Genomic DNA, 21,657 nt, shown 5'->3' on the forward strand with positions numbered 1-21,657 from the left:
AATCAATATCACAGAATGATATATTCTTATTGAATTTGCGTTCAGTGTAATCTTGTCTTATAATAAATATTTGCGAATTATCACAATACAAATAACGTAATAATAAATATGTAAAGAAATTGATGATAATATTTTACCGCGCGCTGGCTTTCGCCTAAACTCTCGCCAGTCATAATGTCTATGGATTGCTGTAACCGCTGAGCTTCAAAAGGGCCGATGTTATCTTGCTCATTTATCCCGAGATAAGAATCAGAAATCTACACTTAATTAAAAAAAATTGGAAAATCTTACATGAAAGATTACCAACTCTTAATGGGGCACTCTTAACAAAAACAGTTGTCGTTAGTAGCATGTTGCAGGTCGTACTTTTTTTAATCCAAAACGCATGACTAATTTGCGATAAATATACAGTATGACGCTTGCCCGTGCAAGGCGCCCTACCCAATACTGAAATTTTACAAATTGTAATTTTCTCCCACTTTTATTACAGTTATTGTCATCGTAGAAATTACTCGTGAACACAAGTTAGGAAAGCCTTTCTTTAGAAAAAAAAACAGCACCTACCCGTTGATTTGATCGTAGTGAGATCGCTTATTTACGAGTTTACCGAAGTCTTATCATTTACGACTCCCTATTATATATGACTTTAGCGCCTAACATTGAAGGCTCGCGTTTAACTTTATCACTTGGTTTGGGTATGAGGACTATATTCCCTTTGCCTTAGATGAACAAATTAACGTAAAACAAAATTCAGAATGTAGCCGGTAGACTACCTTCCAACCCTACCAATTAACGAAGACCAGCTCAGTGTATTAAATTGGAGCGCTGAAAAAGAGCCAAATAAGGTGACGCCAAAGAAGCAATTTGAGAGATTTTAAAAATAGCGTCACAAATTATTAGAATAGGGTAATAAATTAAAAAAGAAACACTGCCTACTTAAATAGTATTAATTAGCAGAGATTTTAAATCCTGTTTATTTTTTAACTACACAAGTGACGAAGAAAATTAAATATTTCAACCCAGCAAACTTCAGTTTAAAACTGCTATATTCATACAATTTCCATTTTCTATAGCAACACTACTTCGGTGAATCTTCAAACAATAACGTGCTGTTTACAGGTAGGTGGGCACTTTTTCATTTTGTTCTCTGTACAAGACGGTCCTCATTAGGAGGCAATTAGTAGCACTAGCACTTGGTCAAGTTGACGAGAGAAGATCACGCGGACGCTCACCTACCCGCTGGTCTGATCTGGTAAAGACGCTCACCGGCCTGCCAATAACCGAGGCTATAAAGACCGCAGAGGACTGAGAGACATGGGGAAGCATTGTGAATCGAGTGGTCCACATTTCAAATTAGACCTTCAGCAATGAAGAGAGCGACTTAGAATAATAGCACTTAGGAAAACTACTTCATAGTCAATTAAGCTACGCACTTTGAAACAGCACTTGAACATTATTTTTCTGTAAACTAAAAGGACTTTTTTTTTTACCTAAGCTGAGAGCCTTGAGAGGCTATTTCAGCGTGAGCTCACGGGGCTCAATCCTGACGACGTTGCTAAAACGAACCCTAGCAAGAGCCGTGCTTTGCAGAATCTACCACCGGATCGGAAACGCGGCCCACTGAGAAGATCCAGCGAGAAACTCAGTGGGCTAAGCTAAAAGGACAAATAAAACAAAGCTTTATATATAGAATCAATACTCTTTTTACACAGCAGTTAACCTAAATAATAGCTGACGCATTTTTACTTAAAAATATAATACGAATCTGACTCTTTCTCTAAACTATAATATTAGTTTAATAAGATTCCTATTTGCGAGAACTTTAAGATAATTAATTATTCCCGTAATAGAATGAACGCTAAAATAAAATAAAAGTAATTTCCTAAACACAAAAATATGGAATTTTTAGCTTATAAACTATTCATATATATTAGTATATACCGACATTACAATTTCGTAATATTAATTTTAGTACAATTCATTCGTCTGGCACTGAAGGATAAAGAAAAACATTGTAAAAAAAAACACTCCCTTTTAAATCACATGATTCATGAAACCGCTATGCGTATATACAGTTTTAAAGGAACCTAAATTGACAGACAACTAACAGAATCCTAATGTGAAGACAAACAATAATCTTACACGAAACTAAAATTACTTAAACAAAACTAAATGTGATATTATTTTATTCTATTCAAACTGTACATATTAAAACAGTCCCGCGCAGTATATCTTACATCTAAAACATTCCAACATTATAAAAACATAACTTAATACCGTATTTTTTGCTAGTCATTGTTGGATTGATATAAAAAATGTAAAAATGTACAAAGTCCCGATTTTGTCACAACACAGGGTTCCAGAGAGAGATACGACCACTGAACCAAATGCAGAGATGTCGCCGAGATCGTATCGGAGCACTATGGTACGCCAAGAATTGTATTGTCGGATATGGTCTGCAACAAAATATTATATTAAAGTTACGTCACTTTTTTGCACTCGACTGAGGCCTCGGGTTTAGCCGTCCTGATTAATGGATAGGGCCTCCAATGCCAATTACATCATTGGCATTACCTTAGAACTTGTATCTCAAGGTGGGTGGCACATTTACGTTGTGGATGTCTATGGGCTCCAGTAACCAATTAACACCAGATGGGCTGTGAGCTCGTCCACCCATCTAAGCAATAAAAAATAAAAAATAAATTCAATCCCCTCCTAGCCTAAGCCTTTGCTCGCCCACCTGTCCTGGTAAAACTAGAAAGGCCTTCAAGTCAACTGTTATTCTTCCTTTAAAAAAATAATTTAACTCTGCAGTTTCAGCATCTGTTACTAAAATTGTTCAAAATGAGAATTAAAAGGGGCAAGAGAATATTAAGAGAATGTTGAATGTTAATAAGATTAAGATTTATGTTTGCTTAGATAGACAGAAACGTTTTTAGTTACACTCTTAATATTTCACTATATATCGCTAATATGAGTGGGGTATTTGGGTCATCAAAACAGAATACCAGATCAAGTATAGTTTTAAACTTATAAAAATTTAAGAAAAAATTATACCTTAGCTAGTTAGAAGAGCGATATTGATTTCTTTGACCATCTTCACTCTATGCAGCATTTTAGCGAGGGCGTTCTTTCCGAGCGGCTGCGTGGAATACCAAACTGGCGAGTCAGGAACGCAGGACCTCTCAGGTTGCAGGTAGAATACGTCATTCCGCGTGCGCACCGACTCTGGGCTGAAATTATTTCATTTCAAAATGTCTGTAGCAAATGAATTCTTTAAATTTTTTTACCGTCTTCGATTATTTACAAATTCTGAAATATTCTTTGACATCCACAGGTTTCAATCTGGATTTCCAGTCAGTGACAAAATCTATATGAACATTCATGGTGTTTGGACGAGACTGTGCTTTCTTGTTTCGTAAGTTTTACTGGCATTCATCACAGATGTAAAAAGCCTACTTATAGTTGAATATATAATTTTATATTTCATTACACCGGCAGAACAGGAAGCAACCCCATGATATTAAACACAATCACTTTGTAACTTACTGCGGCCTGTCAATAGTAACTCCTCAAATACAAGCTTTAATTCACAGCTAAAACATGCTATGAGGAACTGTCTGAGATTATAATTAGAATCACAATGCTCACTGACAGTGAATTTTAATGCCTCATGATTACCACATATTATTCAACCTTACCACTACCTTGGACGCTGTGACGTCTCCAGCGATTCACACATTACAGATGTGCATGAACCACGATAGCGACATTATACCATCGGTTGGACTATAAGTCTGACATAGGAGGCATTAAATATACATATTTATGTCTAAATTTAAAGTAAAAACTGAGTAAGAGACGTGATCACTGTTAATACGCGATGCTACGTCACAATCAATGTGTTCAAGCCAAACGTACCATTTCGAAATGTAAAATTCGTATAGTTTTACAGGACATCTAAGTGGATTTTCTTCATTTTCTTGTTGCTCATATACTTTCTTTTTTCTTGAATTTGCTTCTGTAAAGTTAAAATACAGGGTTTCTGTTAATCGTTTACAAAGTTGAAAAAATAATTAATGGAAAACGTTGTTAATTTTCTGAGAATAGTTATAAATAAATACTCGTTTATAAGAATGATATCAGGTCAGTTATTACCAGTATGACCATAACAACAGCATGGATCGCAACATAACTAACAGATATAATTTAGACAAGATCGTATGACGATGATTGCAATTTGTCAATATATCTAACACTAATTCTCGAAATTGTGACAGCCTTAGCATATAGTCCTGCAAATAAACAATACGCCTACTGGTTTAGTTTCTCTTATCATATCATTTCCGAGAAACAAAGTTGCAACTTACCTAATGCTGATTGTGGAGGATAGAAACGCAATAAGACGTTTCTTGAGCCCGGTATCTTTGCTTGGCCAGGTTGGTTAGGATTTCTTTTCCAATGTTTCATTATATGAGAGAACGACAGCTGCATGTGCTCCTCTACGGTCTGTAAGTCATCAAAACAATGTATATTAATCATCATGAACATTCACTTTGTACCAACCAGTTACACTAGCTAGCAGCTGACTAAGAAAAAAAAGTAACATGGTTCATGGTTTCCAATTCTCGAAATATCTAGACCAATTTTTGGAGTTTATTGGAGTTTACTCCTTTAGAATCGATTTACATATATAGGCCCGGGGTATGAAAATTATGGGGACCAAAATCGTACTAGCATGTCACACGAAATGCGTTATGCGCCTGATTGGCTCCTGATTGCGTGATGCGTGCGCGCGCCAATCAAAATCGTACTAGCATGTCACACGAAATGCGTTATGCGCCTGATTGGCTCCTGATTGCGTGATGCGTGCGCGCGCCAATCAAAATCGTACTAGCATGTCACACGAAATGCGTTATGCGCCTGATTGGCTCCTGATTGCGTGATGCGTGCGCGCGCCAATCAAAATCGTACTAGCATGTCACACGAAATGCGTTATGCGCCTGATTGGCTCCTGATTGCGTGATGCGTGCGCGCGCCAATCAGGAGCCAACGCGCGGCCGCGTTATCGCAGGTGACGCCGGGCTGCTGCGCCGGCAGTCCGCCACAAAGCCTCGTACTGATCGCGCGTTTCTCTCATTATTGTATTTTCATATATTTGTTAGTCGTTTGTTTTGTGTCTCGTTAATTTGTTAATAATCTGTAGTGTATCGTGTTGTCGTAATATAGAACTATTTCTCGTATTGTTTCGTTTAATTTTTTATATCCAGTAAACTCCAGTCGTGCGTCGGAGCGGACACACACACTTTTTTATTTTAACTTTATTAATTTCAATGTTACGGTATCCGGAAAGACTAGAGTCAAAGAAGTCTTCAACTTGAAATAAGTTGATAATCATGAACATTTTAAGCTTTGGTGTGTGTTTGGTGTGCGGAGGTGATCGCTTATTTACACAGGCCATCTGCGACAACGTGGCGAGACTTTTGAAAACGCTAGTGATCGGATTCCAATAAACATTTGTAAGAACAATGTTTAGAAACATTTCTAAAGGTTGTATTTAATAGTTGATATAAATGTACCTTGTTAAATTAAGTTTTATTACTAAAACATTTGGTAGCCTTTTACAGGCAATGGAACAATGTTGAAACATAGCATTTATGGTGACATTGATATAACCTATTTAGTATTTAGATATTTATTAGAGATTTTGTAATCTATACAAAATTACACTAGTTTCCAGTTTAAAAATGATACAAGATTACTTCACGAATCAGATCGAAGATCTATCTTGGCTCATGCCGGGCACAGATCATTGCTTGCGTATAACAAAGTTTAGTGACATGTTTATATGAAAACTAAACAATAAAAATCATTTAAATCTCACCACTAAATTAAAATGTTTCGTATTAAAAAACATCAATGTGGATAGCAGTACATGTGGCGAATGTGCTCCCAACTGTTTACTTTCCCATAGGTGTTCTTCTTCTACACGTGTGACTATGTATTCTGCAATAAAAAGCATAGATATTATCAATATTTTTCTTGAAATACTAGGTGTGATTGTGGCTTCAGTAGTGTAAAAATTTTGATACTTAAATCAACAATATTATTTGGGGCAAAAAGTAAGTAATGCTGTGGAACAAAATATCTTTCTAAGATCATGCAAAGAATCATTATCCGTTGCTACTTTAAAAAAGACCAAACAAACATACTCCGTATCTATACTAATATTATAAAGAGGAAAGATTTGTTTGTTTGTTTGTATTGAACAGGCTCCTAAACTGCTGAACCGATTTGAAAAACTCTTTCACTGTTTGGAAGCTACACTATTCGCGAGTGACATAGGCTATAATGTTTTAAAAAAAAAAATAGGAATCCTTACTAAAACTCCAATAATGTAACCCAAGGTGTAAAAAAATTACCTAAAATTTTCTTTACATTGTTCTCATATATTATAAAGTTACATTAAAACAGTAGTCTCATTTAAAAAAATTATCGTATATATTTGTTCTGGTATTTATATATTTTATTTATTATACATTTTAAAGTTTCATTGTAAACTTTTTAAACTTTTCAAATACCAAATCAAATATATCTTCGTACTTAACAAACACAATGGACAGACGAAATACGTGAAGCAACGTGCAAATTTGTTATTATATTGGCGTGTCTATGTTTACATTGAAGTAATAGATGTACTTACGTGAATCGTTGTACAATACTGAAAATTTCCTAGCGACTTCGTCTAAGCAATCCGTAAATTTTTCGTAGTACGGATCCGTAAATATATTGTCTATTCTACCATTTTCAAACAAATATTGCTGTATACCTGTAAAAGAGAATAAAACCAATTAACAATTACAATATATTAAATACTCATTTGAATGATTCATACTGGTCATTTTTTTTTATCTCAATTTATTACGTATCTAACATATAACAATTTATCTCTGTCGTGGCTTAATCAGTACAATCACACATATCATCAAGCTTTGCATTTTTCAAACTGCATCTGTTACAAGTCTCTTACAAGAATAAGAATTTAATTTGACAAATACATGAGAAACTAGTAGTCAAGTGTGTTTTGTCATTACCCATTTATGTAGATTTTATAGTTTTGGAATGAAGTTCCTTATGGGACGATGCGGAGGGGTACCCTAACCGGGAAAAAACATCCGTAACGTAAGATTTTTATTAGTAATGCACACAGTGTACGAATTAACTTTGTAATAACCTACAAATTAGTAAGGCACACAGTGTACGACTTAACTTTGTAATAACGTACCAAAAATAACATATTTTTTTAACGTTCATTGACCACCATCTCAGAGTGTTCGTTTGCGCAATACACTAACTCTTATGCAAACAACCGTGAATGAAGTGTACCACAATAAGTTCGCACGTTACCGATTGACCGTGGGTCGTTGCGAAACCTCCAGTTTTATTTTCTTTATACCTCAAATAGAACTTAAAATTAATATTTTTATAATAAGGAACCTCGTTCCTATCCGGTGTCCCACGACACCACACATCTTTTTTTTACCAAATTCTAACCAAAGAACGATGATTTGGAAATCCATTAGCAGAGCAGGTTGAAAAGATTCTCACCTAAAACCAAATAATAAATAGTGTCGGGAGCGTACTCGCTGCCGTTCGGTTTCCTGACTTCTTTCACGAACAGACATAAGGAGTAGTTGAGTTCATCTGCAGTCAGCTGCAGTATCTCCGATTTAAAAGGTTTCCGTCGTATCGAACTTTTCTCGATTTCGGCATTTTTCGTCATCACCCATTGTTTCCACGCATTCACGCCGAACGTGTACTGAAATTTTATTCGATTTATTTACGAATACAATTTTATAATTCGTCAAAATCTATTATTAATTTATAGTTCAATCATTTTACAATTGTTGAAAAATTGCCTAAATACTTTAGTATTTTTTTTGTGTTTTAGGTTTTATTAACAAAAAGTCAAATCAATACTTTAGTTGTTTTTTTTTTGTTTAGATGGGTGGACGAGCTCACAGCCCACCTGGTGTTAAGTGGTTACTGGAGCCCATAGACATCTATGACGTAAATGCGCCACCCACCTTGAGATATAAGTTCTAAGATCTCAAGTATAGTTACAACGGCTGCCCCACCCTTCAAACCTTCAAAAAAAAAGCACAAATCTGTCGAAGATCTGTAATCGAGATATCTAAGAATGCACCAGGCGGACCTTGAGGCACATGTTGGCGTCAGGTTTCTCTGCGGGTTCCCTGGGCGGGTCGGGCTGCGGGGGCGGCGGGTCGGCGCGGCGCCTCTTGCCGGAGCGCTGCGGGCGCGCGGCGGGGGGCGCGGCGGGCGCGGGCACTCGCTTGCGGGCCGCGCCCCCCGCCGCGCGCAGCGCCGCCACCGCGCGCTGCTGCTCCATCACCATCAGGTGGTGGTGGTGCATGCCGTCACCCTCTAGACCTGTAACCACAATTATTATCGCTAGTAAAATTATTCCTTACGATTCACACTTCGACCTTATCTTTTTTTTTTCTATGATTGAAAGATTACTGGTGGCCCGGAAGTTTAACCAGCCTTTCCAGTTTAGGACAGGTGGGCGAGCAAAGGTCAAGCTCAACCACGAAGCAAAGGCTCAGCCAGGAGCAAAGGCTCAGCCAGGAGCAAAGGCTCAGCCAGGAGCAAAGGCTCAGCCAGGAAGCAAAGGCTTAGACCTGGCGTAGGGGATACCGTGATCAAGTAGGTGGTTCCCCCAGGGTGAGGCTCCTCCATTGCGACCTTATCTCTTAACGCGGCTAGTGATATGTCTATGTTTATTGTACTTCGTAATTCTTATATTAGAATTATTAATTATAGTTAATGTGGTATACTGATAACCTTATTCAGACTTCAATAAACTAAGATTCTAGAATAACTACTATGAAAGACACCCAATGGATCTCTTTTTTTTACTTTCATTTACTTTTTTCTTTCCTTCCTTGCCCTTATTTTTCTCAAGTGATGGTCCACTGTGATGAGTGGTAGGTTGGAACAATTTAATCCAAATGATTATTAGTAGTGATTAGTGTAGGCGTTTAATATAATAATATGTACACAGTTCGTTCATGTTATTACAGATTAGTTTATGATATATAGTGCCTTTATTTTCTATTCTACACACTTTTATTACATGATTTACAGCATACATCGAATGAATCAGCTTTAGACATGCTTTCACTTCATAAGCTGTTTTAAACTGCTATGCAATACATGACACCACTCACATTAATAAAAATGTAAACAGGCCATATGCAAGTGTACACTCAAACACATGCTTGAAAATGCCACAGATATTTATTAAACTCGGACGATAACAATTCTCAAATGAGCAAGTATCGTTTTGTCTCTTTCCTACAAAGTCATTTAATAAATTACTTGGCGCAAACGAGGGTGACGCATTCGCGTTCTTTGTTTAATATACAACTGCCATTATCCCATACTTGTGAAGTGTTTAATTTCATAGTGTAGCACTCACCAGGCATTCCGGGATGTGAGCTCGGAGTGATCGTGTTAGCTGTCATTGCAGATTCTAAGTCTACCGGTTGATCTTCGTATTCCGTGGCCATTTTTAAAGCCATCTGCAGCATGTCCTCTCCGAAAGCGTTATTACCGTCCATGCCTGCTACGGGGCTGAATCCTTCTTCCGCTGATCAAAATAATTTATTTCTTTTTAAAAACCTTTTTTTTATTACTTTGACCAAAACATTGTAATTGAAATCAGCTTCAAATTCAAAAAGCATATCATCAACTGTCTATTGACATTTTTGTGTTATTTCTAGTAAAGTAATATAAAGTAGCATTGTTGATAAAAATTGTAGTAAAATTATAAAAGTGAGACCAAAATAATGAACAAAATAAATACTAGAAAATTAAATGGTAATCATGTTTTTTAATAGTTCATTAATGTCTCAAAACATAAATGATAATATACCTCTAAGCATTTCAAATTCATCCCTATGCATTTAAAATTAAACTATTTTTTTGCGTACCATTATCGTCATCAGTATCTGAATCACTTTGATCTTTCTTCTTATCCCCGGCTACCATTTCAGCCATCATCAACAACTCCGCTTCAAATGGATCTGTGGGCATCTTGTCGTGTATCTTGTTTATTTCCTTCATTATTCCTTTAGCGGAATTCCTCGTCGTCGGAATGAAGACCGGAGTGGGTACCGGAATGGGAATGGGTACGGGGACAGGGAAGGGCAGAGACCACATGACGCACGGCACCGGCACATATATCGGAACCGGGACAGGGATCAAAACTTTTCGTTCCAAGCTCGAATCTGTCTGGCACTCTTTCGTACAGGGATGGGGTCGACATGAGACACCTTTGGAAACCATCATCGGCTTCGACATGGTCCCTTTGTTGGCCACCTCTCGAGGAGGTAGCGTTTTGACGATGACGTGGTTGTAGACCTTGGGCGGGGGCGGGGGCGGCGGTGTGGGTGGCGCAGGAGGCGGCGGCGGGGTGGGGGGCGCGGCGGGGGGCGCGGCTGCGGGCGGGGGCTGGGCGAGCCGCTTGGACTTGCCGCGGGTGATGGCCACAGAGGGACTCGGACTGGCCAGAGATTGCACGTTTGAGATTACTGGTAAACCTTCACTGGCTGTTCGTTGTGCTGTAATAAGTTTTGTTGGGTTTTTTATTTCGCTTATAATGTAAAAATTCTGATATCTTGTGATTGCAGTGTTTTGTTAATAAATCTCTTATTATCTTACTATTATTTTTTCCAGAAGCATTGTAATTTCGCCTCGGTGCGCCTGTCGGGACCGCTTTCTGTTGATCAATTGACTCGCCGGGGAGTAGTGGAGGTGTGTGCTTTGAGTACTGACCCTACATGACAACCGAGAGTTAATGACGTAATCGGAAACAAGCAGCATCCTTGTTTTAACATATACTTTTAAATCTTACCTGAAATGACATGACGCATTGATACGTGCAAAAGTTTCGAACTGTCGCATCAGACATTGTCAAATGGTATTGAGCTAATGACGTTCTTTTACACAGGTCACATTTGGTCCTGAAAATTAAATTAAAGGATTGAGTTTCTTTTGTTTATCAGAATCAATAGGCAGAAGTGTATAGAGCCCGCATTGTTATAAATATTGCTAACCTTTAGAGATAAATTGTATTGTCTTAAGTCGAAACACAGGATTGCTGTAGTGAGTAGGCAGGTGATGTGGTTACCTTCACTAATAACGCAATTTTACAATCATCCTACTTTCATAGATATTCATAACAAGATCTCCGACGTTCGTGGACACGAGTAAGGTACATATTTGGTTTTAGAAATTAGTGCCCACAGAAGAATTTGAAGCTGATATCAATACAAATATATGAGTATTAACTGCAACACTACCAATCCTACCACCAGATACACTTCTATTCGCCGACAGGTGCTTTTACGTAGACTTCGATGAATTTCTTAGCACCTTTTTATCAAGCCCATGAAGAATTACAGGAGTAAAGGATAATAAGTAATTCTCATTAACAGTTAATTTTCTCATGGTATCTTTTAAAAATCTGGATACAGTAAGAGCTCACCTTCTCGATGATACAGCATTTATGGAAACTTGGTAGAGATTCAAACAATTAAGAGAACACATCAACACTGCTTGTCCGCTTGCCGGTATCCGCTTTATCATATCAAAGTTGTATTTTTTCACTTTACACCAACTGCAGGGAACTATGTGTCGAGTGTTACTTATATACACGTTTAGACAGGACTTTGAACAAAAACATATCGCCTCTGTGTCGTCATATATCGAAAAACATTTTGTCAATTTTCTTTCAAAGTACTTTTTACACCATCGACACTGATCTGTAAATAGGAATATTTTTAAATAGAAAACCACATTGGTAGCAACATTGAAAACTTTGATTATTTAATATATTTATAAGAGGATTATACACACACCTGGAAATATATTATTTACAAATTTAAATGCAGCAAAACATGGATCTGAACATAATCTCTGTGTTACTTCTTCGGAAACTTCAACCTCAATCGTTGTGGCCTTCTCTAAAGAACACACCGCGCACTTCGCCCACACCGCCTGCGGTATTGGATTCTTACTCATCTGATCAAACTTTCCCATGCAGTTTTGAGAACAGAAGTCTTTGAATTGGCCTTTATCACCAACAGGAGCCAAAAAACCTTGGTGACCAGAGGAGATATCTCTTTGACAATAACAACATATCTTCAATCCTTTCTTAAACTCTTCTAAACATGCCGAATTACAAAACTGTCGGATGTCATAACCAAATCTGACACAATATTTTCCCAAGCTTGTATGCAGCACTGGATTCTTACAGTTTGCACATCTAGATCCAATTTTATTCTGATATCGTCCTAAACACACTTCACCACAAAAGTCCATTGTCTCCCAAACCAACATTTTCTCATTTACATCAAGTAACATATAACAATAGGTACATTTACGTAAAAATGTTCTATCCCTTTCTTCCCTAGCGGCTTGAACCATGGCAGGTGTTTTTGCTTGAATTTTATATGCTTCATCTAAGTACTTGTCTGTGGCATTGCTGATAACCTTCAATTTTAACAGAGGTGGGTTTGCTTTTTTTCTTGTTGGTTGCTTTCTAACAGGCCTAAGCATTTTAAGAATATACCTGCCTTGTTCTTCTGAATTCAGAGTGTGAATACAATTTGCTTCGCAAATTAAAAGTTTTTCCCCATACTTAGTTATCGTGAATTTACAGTTTTTCATCTGATTACAAACACAGCATTGACCTTCAACTGGTTCAACCTCTTGTGCGACTATTTTTCTTCGTTTATATGTATACTTTTCTCTCTCATCGGCCATCATACTGTATAAACAACTTAGAGAACAATAATTCGTGTCTTCGCCGTCGTAATTGTAATAGAAATAACAAACTTTCATTTCCTCACACTCTGAACATGATAAATAGTTAGGAACGATTTCTTCAATTAAATATTTTTTTTGGGTTATCTTATATTGTCCTGGATTTTGAGTTTCATATCTTGATTCACACATTTCACTGCACAGCAACATAGTATCTCCTTTTTTTGTAAATCGGAAGTAGCATGGCTTTACTGTAGTGCATTGAACACATTTCCCTTCAGTGGGAGCACTCTCCTGAATAATATTAGTAACTGTGGATTCCTCTGTATCTATACTTTCATCATGTTCATTGTCTTTATCTATAAAAAGTAATATACTGTTAATAAACACTTGTTTTTTTTTGTTTTATTGATTGGATGGGTGGACGAGCTCACATCCCACCTGGTTTAGAGGTTCTTAATTCAATCAATTGATCACTGAACCAATGTTCACTAAATCATTAATTCATTTTGCAATATATGTTTTTACTACTTTTTTTTTTCCTACCTAAGCTATGATGCTAACACGAACCTTAGCAAGAGTCGTGCTTCGCAGAATCTACCACCGGATCGGAAACGCGACCCACTGAGAAGATCCGGCGAGAAACTCAGTGGGCTGTGTCTGAGAGTTAACTTACTCGTCGAGCCCTTCGTCGCAAGCGACGGGTTCGACGAGAACGGTGACCGGAATTTTTACTATAATATATACAATTTTCTATAGTAAAAATTGCTTAAAGCAGCCAAATTAAAAAAAGTTGAAAAGAAATACTTTTCTTTCAATCTATACTATAATATTATAAAGAGGAAAGATTTGTTTGTTTGTTTGTTTCGAATAGGCTCCGAAACTACTGGACCGATTTGAAAAATTCTTTTTCCATTAGAAGCCGAGATTGTCCCTGATGAACATTTGTTTCATGTGTGTTTTAATGTTTCCGAAGCGAAGCGAGGGCGGGTCGCTATCATTATATAATTTTCAATATACCTCCATTCTCCTGTGCAGGATCTTCAGCTGCTTCAATTTGATCCGCATTATCAGCAGGTGTTTCATCAGAATTCGCTTCAGCATTAGGTTCATGCTCCTGTTTGGGTACTGCTAGTGATGCAGCTTCAGCTAAAATATTTTATTTAATTTTAAAATAATTCATTTTAATATAACACAGTTTCTTCTTATTGCCCTTATAGGCAGACGAGCATACGGCCCACCTGATAGTGAGTGGTCACCATCGCCCACTTCAACAATGCCAAGGACCGAGCCAAGCTGCTGCCTACCTTTAAATACTCTCTACAAGCCTCATTTGAAGAAGGACATGTCATAGCAACTCTGGAAACAATGTGGAGGGGAGCTCATTCCATAGCCGGATGGTACGTGGCAAAAAAGATCTCTGGAAACGCACTGTGGATGACCGCAGTGGCTCCAGGTAGTATGGATGAACTCTACTCCGGTGGTGGGCTGTGCGATGGTAAAAACGAGATGTCGGTATCATCTTGAACAATTCCTCAGAACACTCCCCATGGAACATACAGTACAAAATGCAGAGTGAAACGAAGTTCCTCTGCAGACCCAAAGGTTCCAAAGATCTGTGAGAATGGGATTATCGACAATCCGAACGACCCTCTTCTGTATGGAGTCAAATGGTAACAGCTGGTACATGCGTTTTAAAAATAAACTGATTTTAGTGTAATGTGATAACTTAAGTCCTATTTTAATATTTTTTGATGGATGTAGAAGATAGGACGACCCATAACAGCAAATTATTTTTCATACCACATTCAGCCACAAAGTAGAAATCACACTGCTTTGTACGAATGGCTAATAATTTTTTTTTAAATAGAATTAAAAATGCTGAAATAGGCAGGATTCTCAGCTGAGGTATGTGTTAATTGGCCACTATTATTTCGGTCAAAGCCTGTCACAGTCTCCGGGACGGAGCCGATCATGGTATAACACTATTATGTCAATGAAAGCGGAGCACAGGCCTGCCCCGCCATGATGGGGGCAGCGCCGTGTCCTCGTCGCACAGATCGAAGCGGACTTGTCGCTGGCGACCGTCCTAGCTTCGCTAGACTGACCAGGCCTCCTTGACTCACACGTCTAGTTGTATTGTTGACTGGGGTAACTCCGTTTTGCCTTTCTGGGTCCTGCATCGGACGAGACTGCAGGATGTTCGTTTGGTAGTTAACTATTCCCGCGGACTAATAAGCGCGCCCCTTGAGTGCAGGAATCTTCGGCATTCAGCCAGCCCAGGATATTCTGTTCTCAGATTTTTATTGTTTTTTAACAATTGATTTACCTTCAGCCTGTTTCCTCTTTTCTGCCAATACTTTTTCGGCTTCAGCTTTGTCTGCTTCTGAGATTTCCCGCTCGGTGTCTGGTAATAAGCAGACCTCTTCATCAGCACCAGGCTCTTCAGCTATTCCTGACACACTGCTGTCATCAATTGATTGCCCTAAATGATTTTATTCAATAAGATTATTTAACAAAAAAAATCGTTTTTCTAAGGAAATGAAAGTACATATTTTATACAAATGTTTTTCGCAATGAAGGTATAACATAATGTAATATAAAGGAATCCTGCAAATATTACAAAATTGCATATTTCAAATTTTGTAGCACAAATGCTGTTTACTTCTGTTGCAAAGCAGTAATGTGTTTTGGTTTGAAGAGTGAAACATTATAGAAGCAATATAATTGAGACTTTAACCTCATCCCTCAAGTCATATGGACCATGAGTTCATTCAATCAAGAATACAATAAAATGAACCTCAGATTTTCAGATTCCTTTCATATTTAAATATTTTCTTACAGAGGTCAAACACAAACTACGGTCTATATTTAAAGTTTATGTTGAAAATTCATCACAATCTTCTAATAACATTTGGAATGAACATTTATTTTCAAGGGAAACAAAATATGCTTTTTTACCTGCATGATCATCTTCAGCTTCCTTTCCTAAGTCCCCATCAATGTCATCAGCATTGATATCATCATCCTCATCATCAATGTTAATAGATGCATCTAAACTGGCAGTCTTTGATTTCTCAGGTAATGAAGATGTATCTTTGAGAAGAGCATCAAATGGATCCAATGCCTGCAAAAGAGATAACCATTTGTGTCATTGTCAATTCAAACCTCTTATGAACAGAGATTTTCCTAATTTCTAATTTACCTGTTATTTCTCTATTATTAGTTTATTTTATATTGAAAGGTCTTGTAATACAAAATTGTTACTTATGATTTTTTAAATTTTTTTTTTTGCTTAGATGGGTGGACGAGCTCACAGCCCACCTGGTGTTAAGTGGTTACTGGAGCCCATAGACATCCACAACGTAAATGCGCCACCCACCTTGAGATATAAGTTCTAAGGTCTCAGGTATAGTTACAACGGCTGCCCCACCCTTCAAACCGAAATGCATTACTGCTTCACGGCAGAAATAGGCAAGGTGGTGGTACCCACCCGCGCGCTCTCACAAGAGGTCCTACCACCAGTAATTATGGAAATTATAATTTTGCGGGTTTCATTTTTATTATGCGATGTTATTCCTTCACCGTGGAAGTCAATCGTGAACATTTGTTGAGTACGTATTTCATTACAAAAATTGGTACCCGCCTGAGATTCGAACACCGGTGCATCGCTCAACACGAATGCACCGGACAGCTTAGCACCAAACTTTATGTAGTATATATTTATTGTATTATTATCATAAACAGATATATAGCATCACAGCCCATCTGATAGTTAATTACCTGTTACTAGAAACGAGAAACCAATAACACTGACTGTTTAAGTTCATGTTTTGTTTGAGTATAATGAAAGCAGCAGATGTAAACACACAAACCATGTGTGCTTTTTTTTTGGAATTGAGCCACACTGCTTTCTATACAATACTGTATAGGTTTAATATTTATTAATTATTATGCAGATTGTTTAAATTAATTTTATTAAGTCAAGGTCAAGTCCTGGTTGCTCTACCCAAGTGCAAAAGATAAATAAAAGCAAACTAAAATTCAGAATAAACAAAACAAAATTTTTAAGGTCCATAAATATTTAAAGCAATTTACCTGTGTGTGGTCTTCTTCCTGTGGTTCATCCATAGAAACATTAGGAGCTTTCTCAAACTCTGGTGAAATTTCATCTTCCTTATTTTTATCATCATCCTTATCACTTTCTTTGTCCTTGTTATCTGGTTCAGTGTCATCGTCCTTGTGGAACTCAGGCTTTTGGTTATGGTGGTTTTTAGATTCCAGACTTAATGAATCCTGACTCAAAGATTCCTCTTTGAGTGTATCATCTCCTGTGTCTCCTTTCTCTATGAATTTATTTGATGGATAATTACAATAATATTAACAAATTAATGGGCATTCGTTTGCCATGTAAATAAATTATTACTTATTACTGATTAACACAATACATACCACTTTTATACTCATCTTGGCTATCAACCTCTGAAAGTCCAACTTCATCTTTAGTCATTTCTGTATCACTCCTAACATTTTTAATAACATTCTCCTCAGTACTTTCTCTGTGGTCAACATGATTTTGTAACTCAATGTCTTTCACTGCACTAACTTCACTTTCGGTTTTTTCACTAGATTGTTCAAGGCTATTAGGGCTTTGGTTAGCAAACTTGGCCTCTTCCGTTTCATCCCCATGGCCCGTCGTGATGTCTTCATCTGATTTTTTTTGTGCACTATTATTATCATCCATGTTTTCGAAAAATTATATTGTTATACAGCATTTATCTGAAACGTAGACGTCATACTTGAGAACTTCTTTGATAGCTTGATAGAAATTGCGACAAAACAGCCGGCTTTATTGGTTTTTAGGTTATGTAGTTATATGGGTAGGTATCCGATGTTAAATCATAAATTCAATAAGCAATTCTATGTAATATTTAGGTTGAATACGTCATTGTGACCATCCGAAGGGATCAGAAATAATATTGCTCTTAGAAAAAGTAAATTTAATTGTTTATGACGCCAAACAAACCAAGCTACACGAATCCCGCGCTTATTTCGTGTCAAAGTTTATAATTTGTTGCAGTGATCAGAATCCACTAGTCTTCGAAGGATTCATGACATAAAGAAACATGTCCTTTCACTAAACATCGACGACTCTAACTTCAATAAGAATATTTCATATTTTTTAACACAAGGATGTCTGTCTGTAATATTTCTTTGTATGCAGCAATTACACCAATAAAAACTTGAAAACTTTTACACCAATACGTAATTTATTATTTTGAGAGTAAGTAATTGAGCTATTCGTATACAACTTAATAACACATATTTGTAACATCACTTACTAACACACTAAGTCAAAAATCACTTGAAAGCACAACAAATGGCAACCATTTTGGATTATATCCAATTCCTGCTCGGTTAAATAGTTGCGGACATACATGAATGGTCAGGTTAGAAACTTTTATATTAGTATTACATGGATAAATATGCTATAATTCTATTTTTGCGTTATTAATTTATTGTATATTTTTTATTAGTAAATATACAACTTTTCAAAGTGTTTCTATAAATTATTCGTTTAGAGCGAATTGTCAGATTTTCAATCATTCAATTTTGGAGTGGTACTGTTTCATTTGAATTGGTTGGCACCCATGGTTATCTATGCCAATTGATGTTAGTGAAGTTGGTTGGCAATGGTAAAATCCATAGATCTTTTGTGAATCGACTTGAAACAGTTTGCAACTACGAAAATATAATGAAGTGCCTATATGTAGTAGTACCTGTATGTAGTTTTGTAGGTGATTTAATATCATTCAAATTTAACATATTGGAAATTAAACAGTTCTTTAAATTTCTGAAAGAACCCGAGAAGCTACGTCCAGCGATTTAGTATCATTTTCCCATATATGCGCATCGTCATAGTTACAAAATTAATTAGCGCTTAGCTGAAATACACACTGGATTGAGAAAATAAAGCGATACAAGTAAAACCCTTCTTGTTCCCGCCAAAAAGTTCACTGGTTGATAAATCGAAATACAGTCCAAAATTGATATCCTTCTTCTAAATTAAGAAACTAAATTAATAGTCAAAAGCTATTTTCATATTATAGAAGAATTTTTAGACCTTACAAAGTTTTTCTGCAAAGTTGTATATCGTATATATATTGCATATTGTATCATTTATTGTATAGCCAGGTGAACCCACTGCCCACCTGGTGTTAAGTGGTTACCGGTGCCCATAACTATCAACAATACAGTGCAGTCTCAAGATGCTATATAAAGCAGTAAAAAATGACTGAATAGTTAGCACCGTTAACGAGCATGGGATATATTATGTTTGCGAATGGTCATATTTTTTCAAGTACCGCTGGTCTGACGCTGTGGAAGGAAAATTACCTGAGGTCCAATTGTCGGACTGGCAAGGTACTGCGCAGCGCTGAGATGAATAGCAAAGTTTATTGTCGGAGGCCAAGATCCACTTCGGGGTCATAGCGCCAGCGCAATAGTAGTATAATGTTTATTAAATTTAACTTAATGACAGTATAATTTGGATTAAATGAGTATTTGTAATGTCATGTAAGACAATCGAAATATAATTTCAGAAAAAAAATGGCACTTTATTTTATGAGCACTTTATTTGCATATGAGATGATTAATATACTACTAATCTTAAGGTTTTGGAAACCATGATTTAAAACAAAAACTAGATATAAAAAACTATTAATTTATTTTGAGAATACAAATTTAAATTGAAGACTTTAATTATTTTTTTATTGCTTAGGAGGGTAGACGATCTCGCGGCCCACCTGATGCTAAGTGGTTATTGGAGCCCATAGACATCCATAACGTAAATTCCGCCACCCACCATGCGCCATGAAGTTGTAAGGTCTCACTTTTAACAGTGCAACGGCTGCCGTGCCCTTCAAACCGAAATGCATTACCTACAACTTCACGAGAGAAATAGGCCCTACCCGTACGGACTTACAAGACGTCCATCGGTACGTCGACGTACCATCAGTAATAACGCAAATTATATTTTTTGCGGGTTTGATTTTTATTACACGATGTTATTCCTTCACCGTTGAAGTCAATCGTGAGCATTTGTTAAGTACGTATTTCATTAGAAAAATTGGTACTCGCCTGCGGGATTCGAACACCGTTGCATCGCTAGATACGAATGCACCGGACGTCTTATCCTTTAAAGGCTTATCACATTTGGCTGAATTTAGTCGACTGAATTCAGAAGCAAATTTAGAATCAATTGTCAGCTTAAGCGCGACGAAGTAAGACGTATCGTGTGCATAAGAGGATGGCCCCAGTATTGTCTAGACAACAACAAAAAATTTTTTTATTTTTTTTGTTAAACGAAGTTCCTTACGGCAGGCTTGGAGGAGATAGGGATTTTGCTGCGCGACTGAACTGAAAAAAATGTGATAGTAAAACCGTAAGAAAAAGTCCGTGGAATAAAACCGTTAAATGAGACGTGCGCAGGCGCGACAGTCGTATACACAAGCGAGTAGTGTATAATATCTTTCTCTTTCTCCTTCTTTCTTTTCGTTCTCTCATCCCTTCTCTCTCTATTACCACTCCACCCCTCCAATGCATAGTATATACTCATGAATTCATGGACAAGCACGTGGCGAATACTCACATTATAGATACATTTTACTCGTGAGTAGCCACGTTTATTTTCATATAATTTCAAATCGTCAAAACAATAATAAATATAGTAACAATGGCAAGTAAACTAACAAGTGACTGGAATACAATTGACAGTGATAATAGTGGGAAATTATTCAGTGCAAAAGAATTAAATACGTACATAAGTATTAGTTTATTTATAAAAAAATATTTTGTAATTATTTATATTTCTATGTGATTTTATGTTGTCAAACAAAAATAAAGAGACATATTTTGTTATTTTAATTGATAATTTGAATTAAGATTATTTTTTTTATTTTACGTAATTTATTATTTCCTAGAATACTGAATTTCCTAAATACTTTCCTGTACTTAAATAAAAACTAATCAGCAAAATTTAAGAGAAAAATCAAGAAAACCTTCATAAATAAAAAATAAATAAAATAAGAATATCGGCGAAGAAATATTTATTGCTGTGCGGAACGTTAGCAAATATGAACATTATGAGTGATTTAGAACCAGCAGACTTCAAAAGACTTCAAAAATTATCTATAAATGGATTTGATATCGTTTGACCTAATATTACACCTTGTGACACCGTTTATTCAAAATCAGGATACTATCCTACGATAGTCTATTATCTATCTATTATATAACTATTACATATCTAATCCTCCGATAGTATAAGTCCAAAAGCAAGATTGGTTGTAACATTAAGATTTCTTGCAACAGGAAATTCGTATCAAGATTTAAAATTTAGTTCTTCAATATCCCATCCCCTGATGAAAAAAACTATCCCTGAAACATGTCGGGCTATTTATAAATGTCTGGCACATTAAATAAAGGCAACCGAAATTCATACTTTTTATTCGGAAGCAAAAAAACAAACTAAAACGTCCTTACGCCCGGAGAGCTATGGGACGACTGAATGAAACCATTTAGTAACTAAAGGCGATTACACCTTCCTTAATTCGTTTCTAATTAGGCTTCTAAATGATTCATTCAGTCAGAAACCATCCTCGCTACTGAATTCAGTAGACTAACTTACTTAATGCTATTACACTTGACTGAATTCAGTAGCGACTGAATTCAGTCGTCTGAATTCAGCCAAGTGTAATAAGCCTATTAGCCACGCCGACTTCAACATTCCATGCTCCGAAGAAG

General features: G+C 36.7%; 1 protein-coding gene and 1 long non-coding RNA gene across 5 annotated transcripts; one reads left to right on the forward strand and one right to left on the reverse strand.

Moving 5' to 3' along the window:
• Nucleotides 1-335: 335 nt before the first annotated feature.
• Nucleotides 336-2,136, forward strand: LOC134199139 (uncharacterized). The gene is made up of 2 exons (XR_009973491.1): nt 336-906; nt 1,074-2,136. It is a non-coding gene; the product is annotated as an uncharacterized LOC134199139 (long non-coding RNA).
• Nucleotides 1,680-19,456, reverse strand: LOC101739842 (zinc finger MYM-type protein 3). Of its 4 annotated transcripts, XM_062669354.1 has the most exons (21): nt 18,195-18,482; nt 17,305-17,631; nt 16,951-17,198; nt 15,814-15,979; nt 15,182-15,337; nt 13,873-14,001; nt 11,946-13,211; nt 11,573-11,849; nt 10,940-11,048; nt 10,747-10,861; nt 10,017-10,646; nt 9,503-9,673; nt 8,388-8,451; nt 8,216-8,324; nt 7,609-7,819; nt 6,704-6,829; nt 5,885-6,006; nt 4,371-4,509; nt 3,922-4,021; nt 3,058-3,233; nt 1,680-2,456 (listed from the first exon to the last, which is right to left on the reverse strand). In XM_062669354.1, the coding sequence occupies exons 2-20, from the start codon at nt 17,594-17,596 to the stop codon at nt 3,059-3,061; spliced, it is 4,605 nt and encodes a 1,534-aa protein (XP_062525338.1). In that variant the 5' UTR covers nt 17,597-17,631; nt 18,195-18,482; the 3' UTR covers nt 1,680-2,456; nt 3,058. The 4 variants fall into 4 exon arrangements, with proteins under 4 accessions (XP_062525338.1, XP_037867852.1, XP_037867853.1 ...); XM_038011924.2 differs by having other exon boundaries at nt 8,216-8,451; nt 17,879-19,456; XM_038011925.2 differs by having other exon boundaries at nt 8,216-8,451; nt 18,195-18,531.
• Between the last annotated feature and the right edge of the window lie 2,201 nt (nt 19,457-21,657).

This window comes from Bombyx mori, chromosome 7 (assembly GCF_030269925.1).
Source record: "Bombyx mori chromosome 7, ASM3026992v2".
Taxonomy (NCBI): domain Eukaryota; kingdom Metazoa; phylum Arthropoda; class Insecta; order Lepidoptera; family Bombycidae; genus Bombyx; species Bombyx mori.

Excerpts from the sequence above, each read along its gene's own strand:
- LOC101739842 (XM_038011924.2), bottom strand. The coding sequence starts at position 17,596 with ATGGATGATAATAATAGTGCACAAAAAAAATCAGATGAAGACATCACG. Across the intron at positions 10,862-10,939 it reads AATGCGTCATGTCATTTCAG|GGTCAGTACTCAAAGCACAC; the intron begins GTAAGATTTAAA and ends GTTGTCATGTAG. Across the intron at positions 6,830-7,608 it reads TATTTATTATTTGGTTTTAG|GTATACAGCAATATTTGTTT; the intron begins GTGAGAATCTTT and ends TCTCTTTTACAG.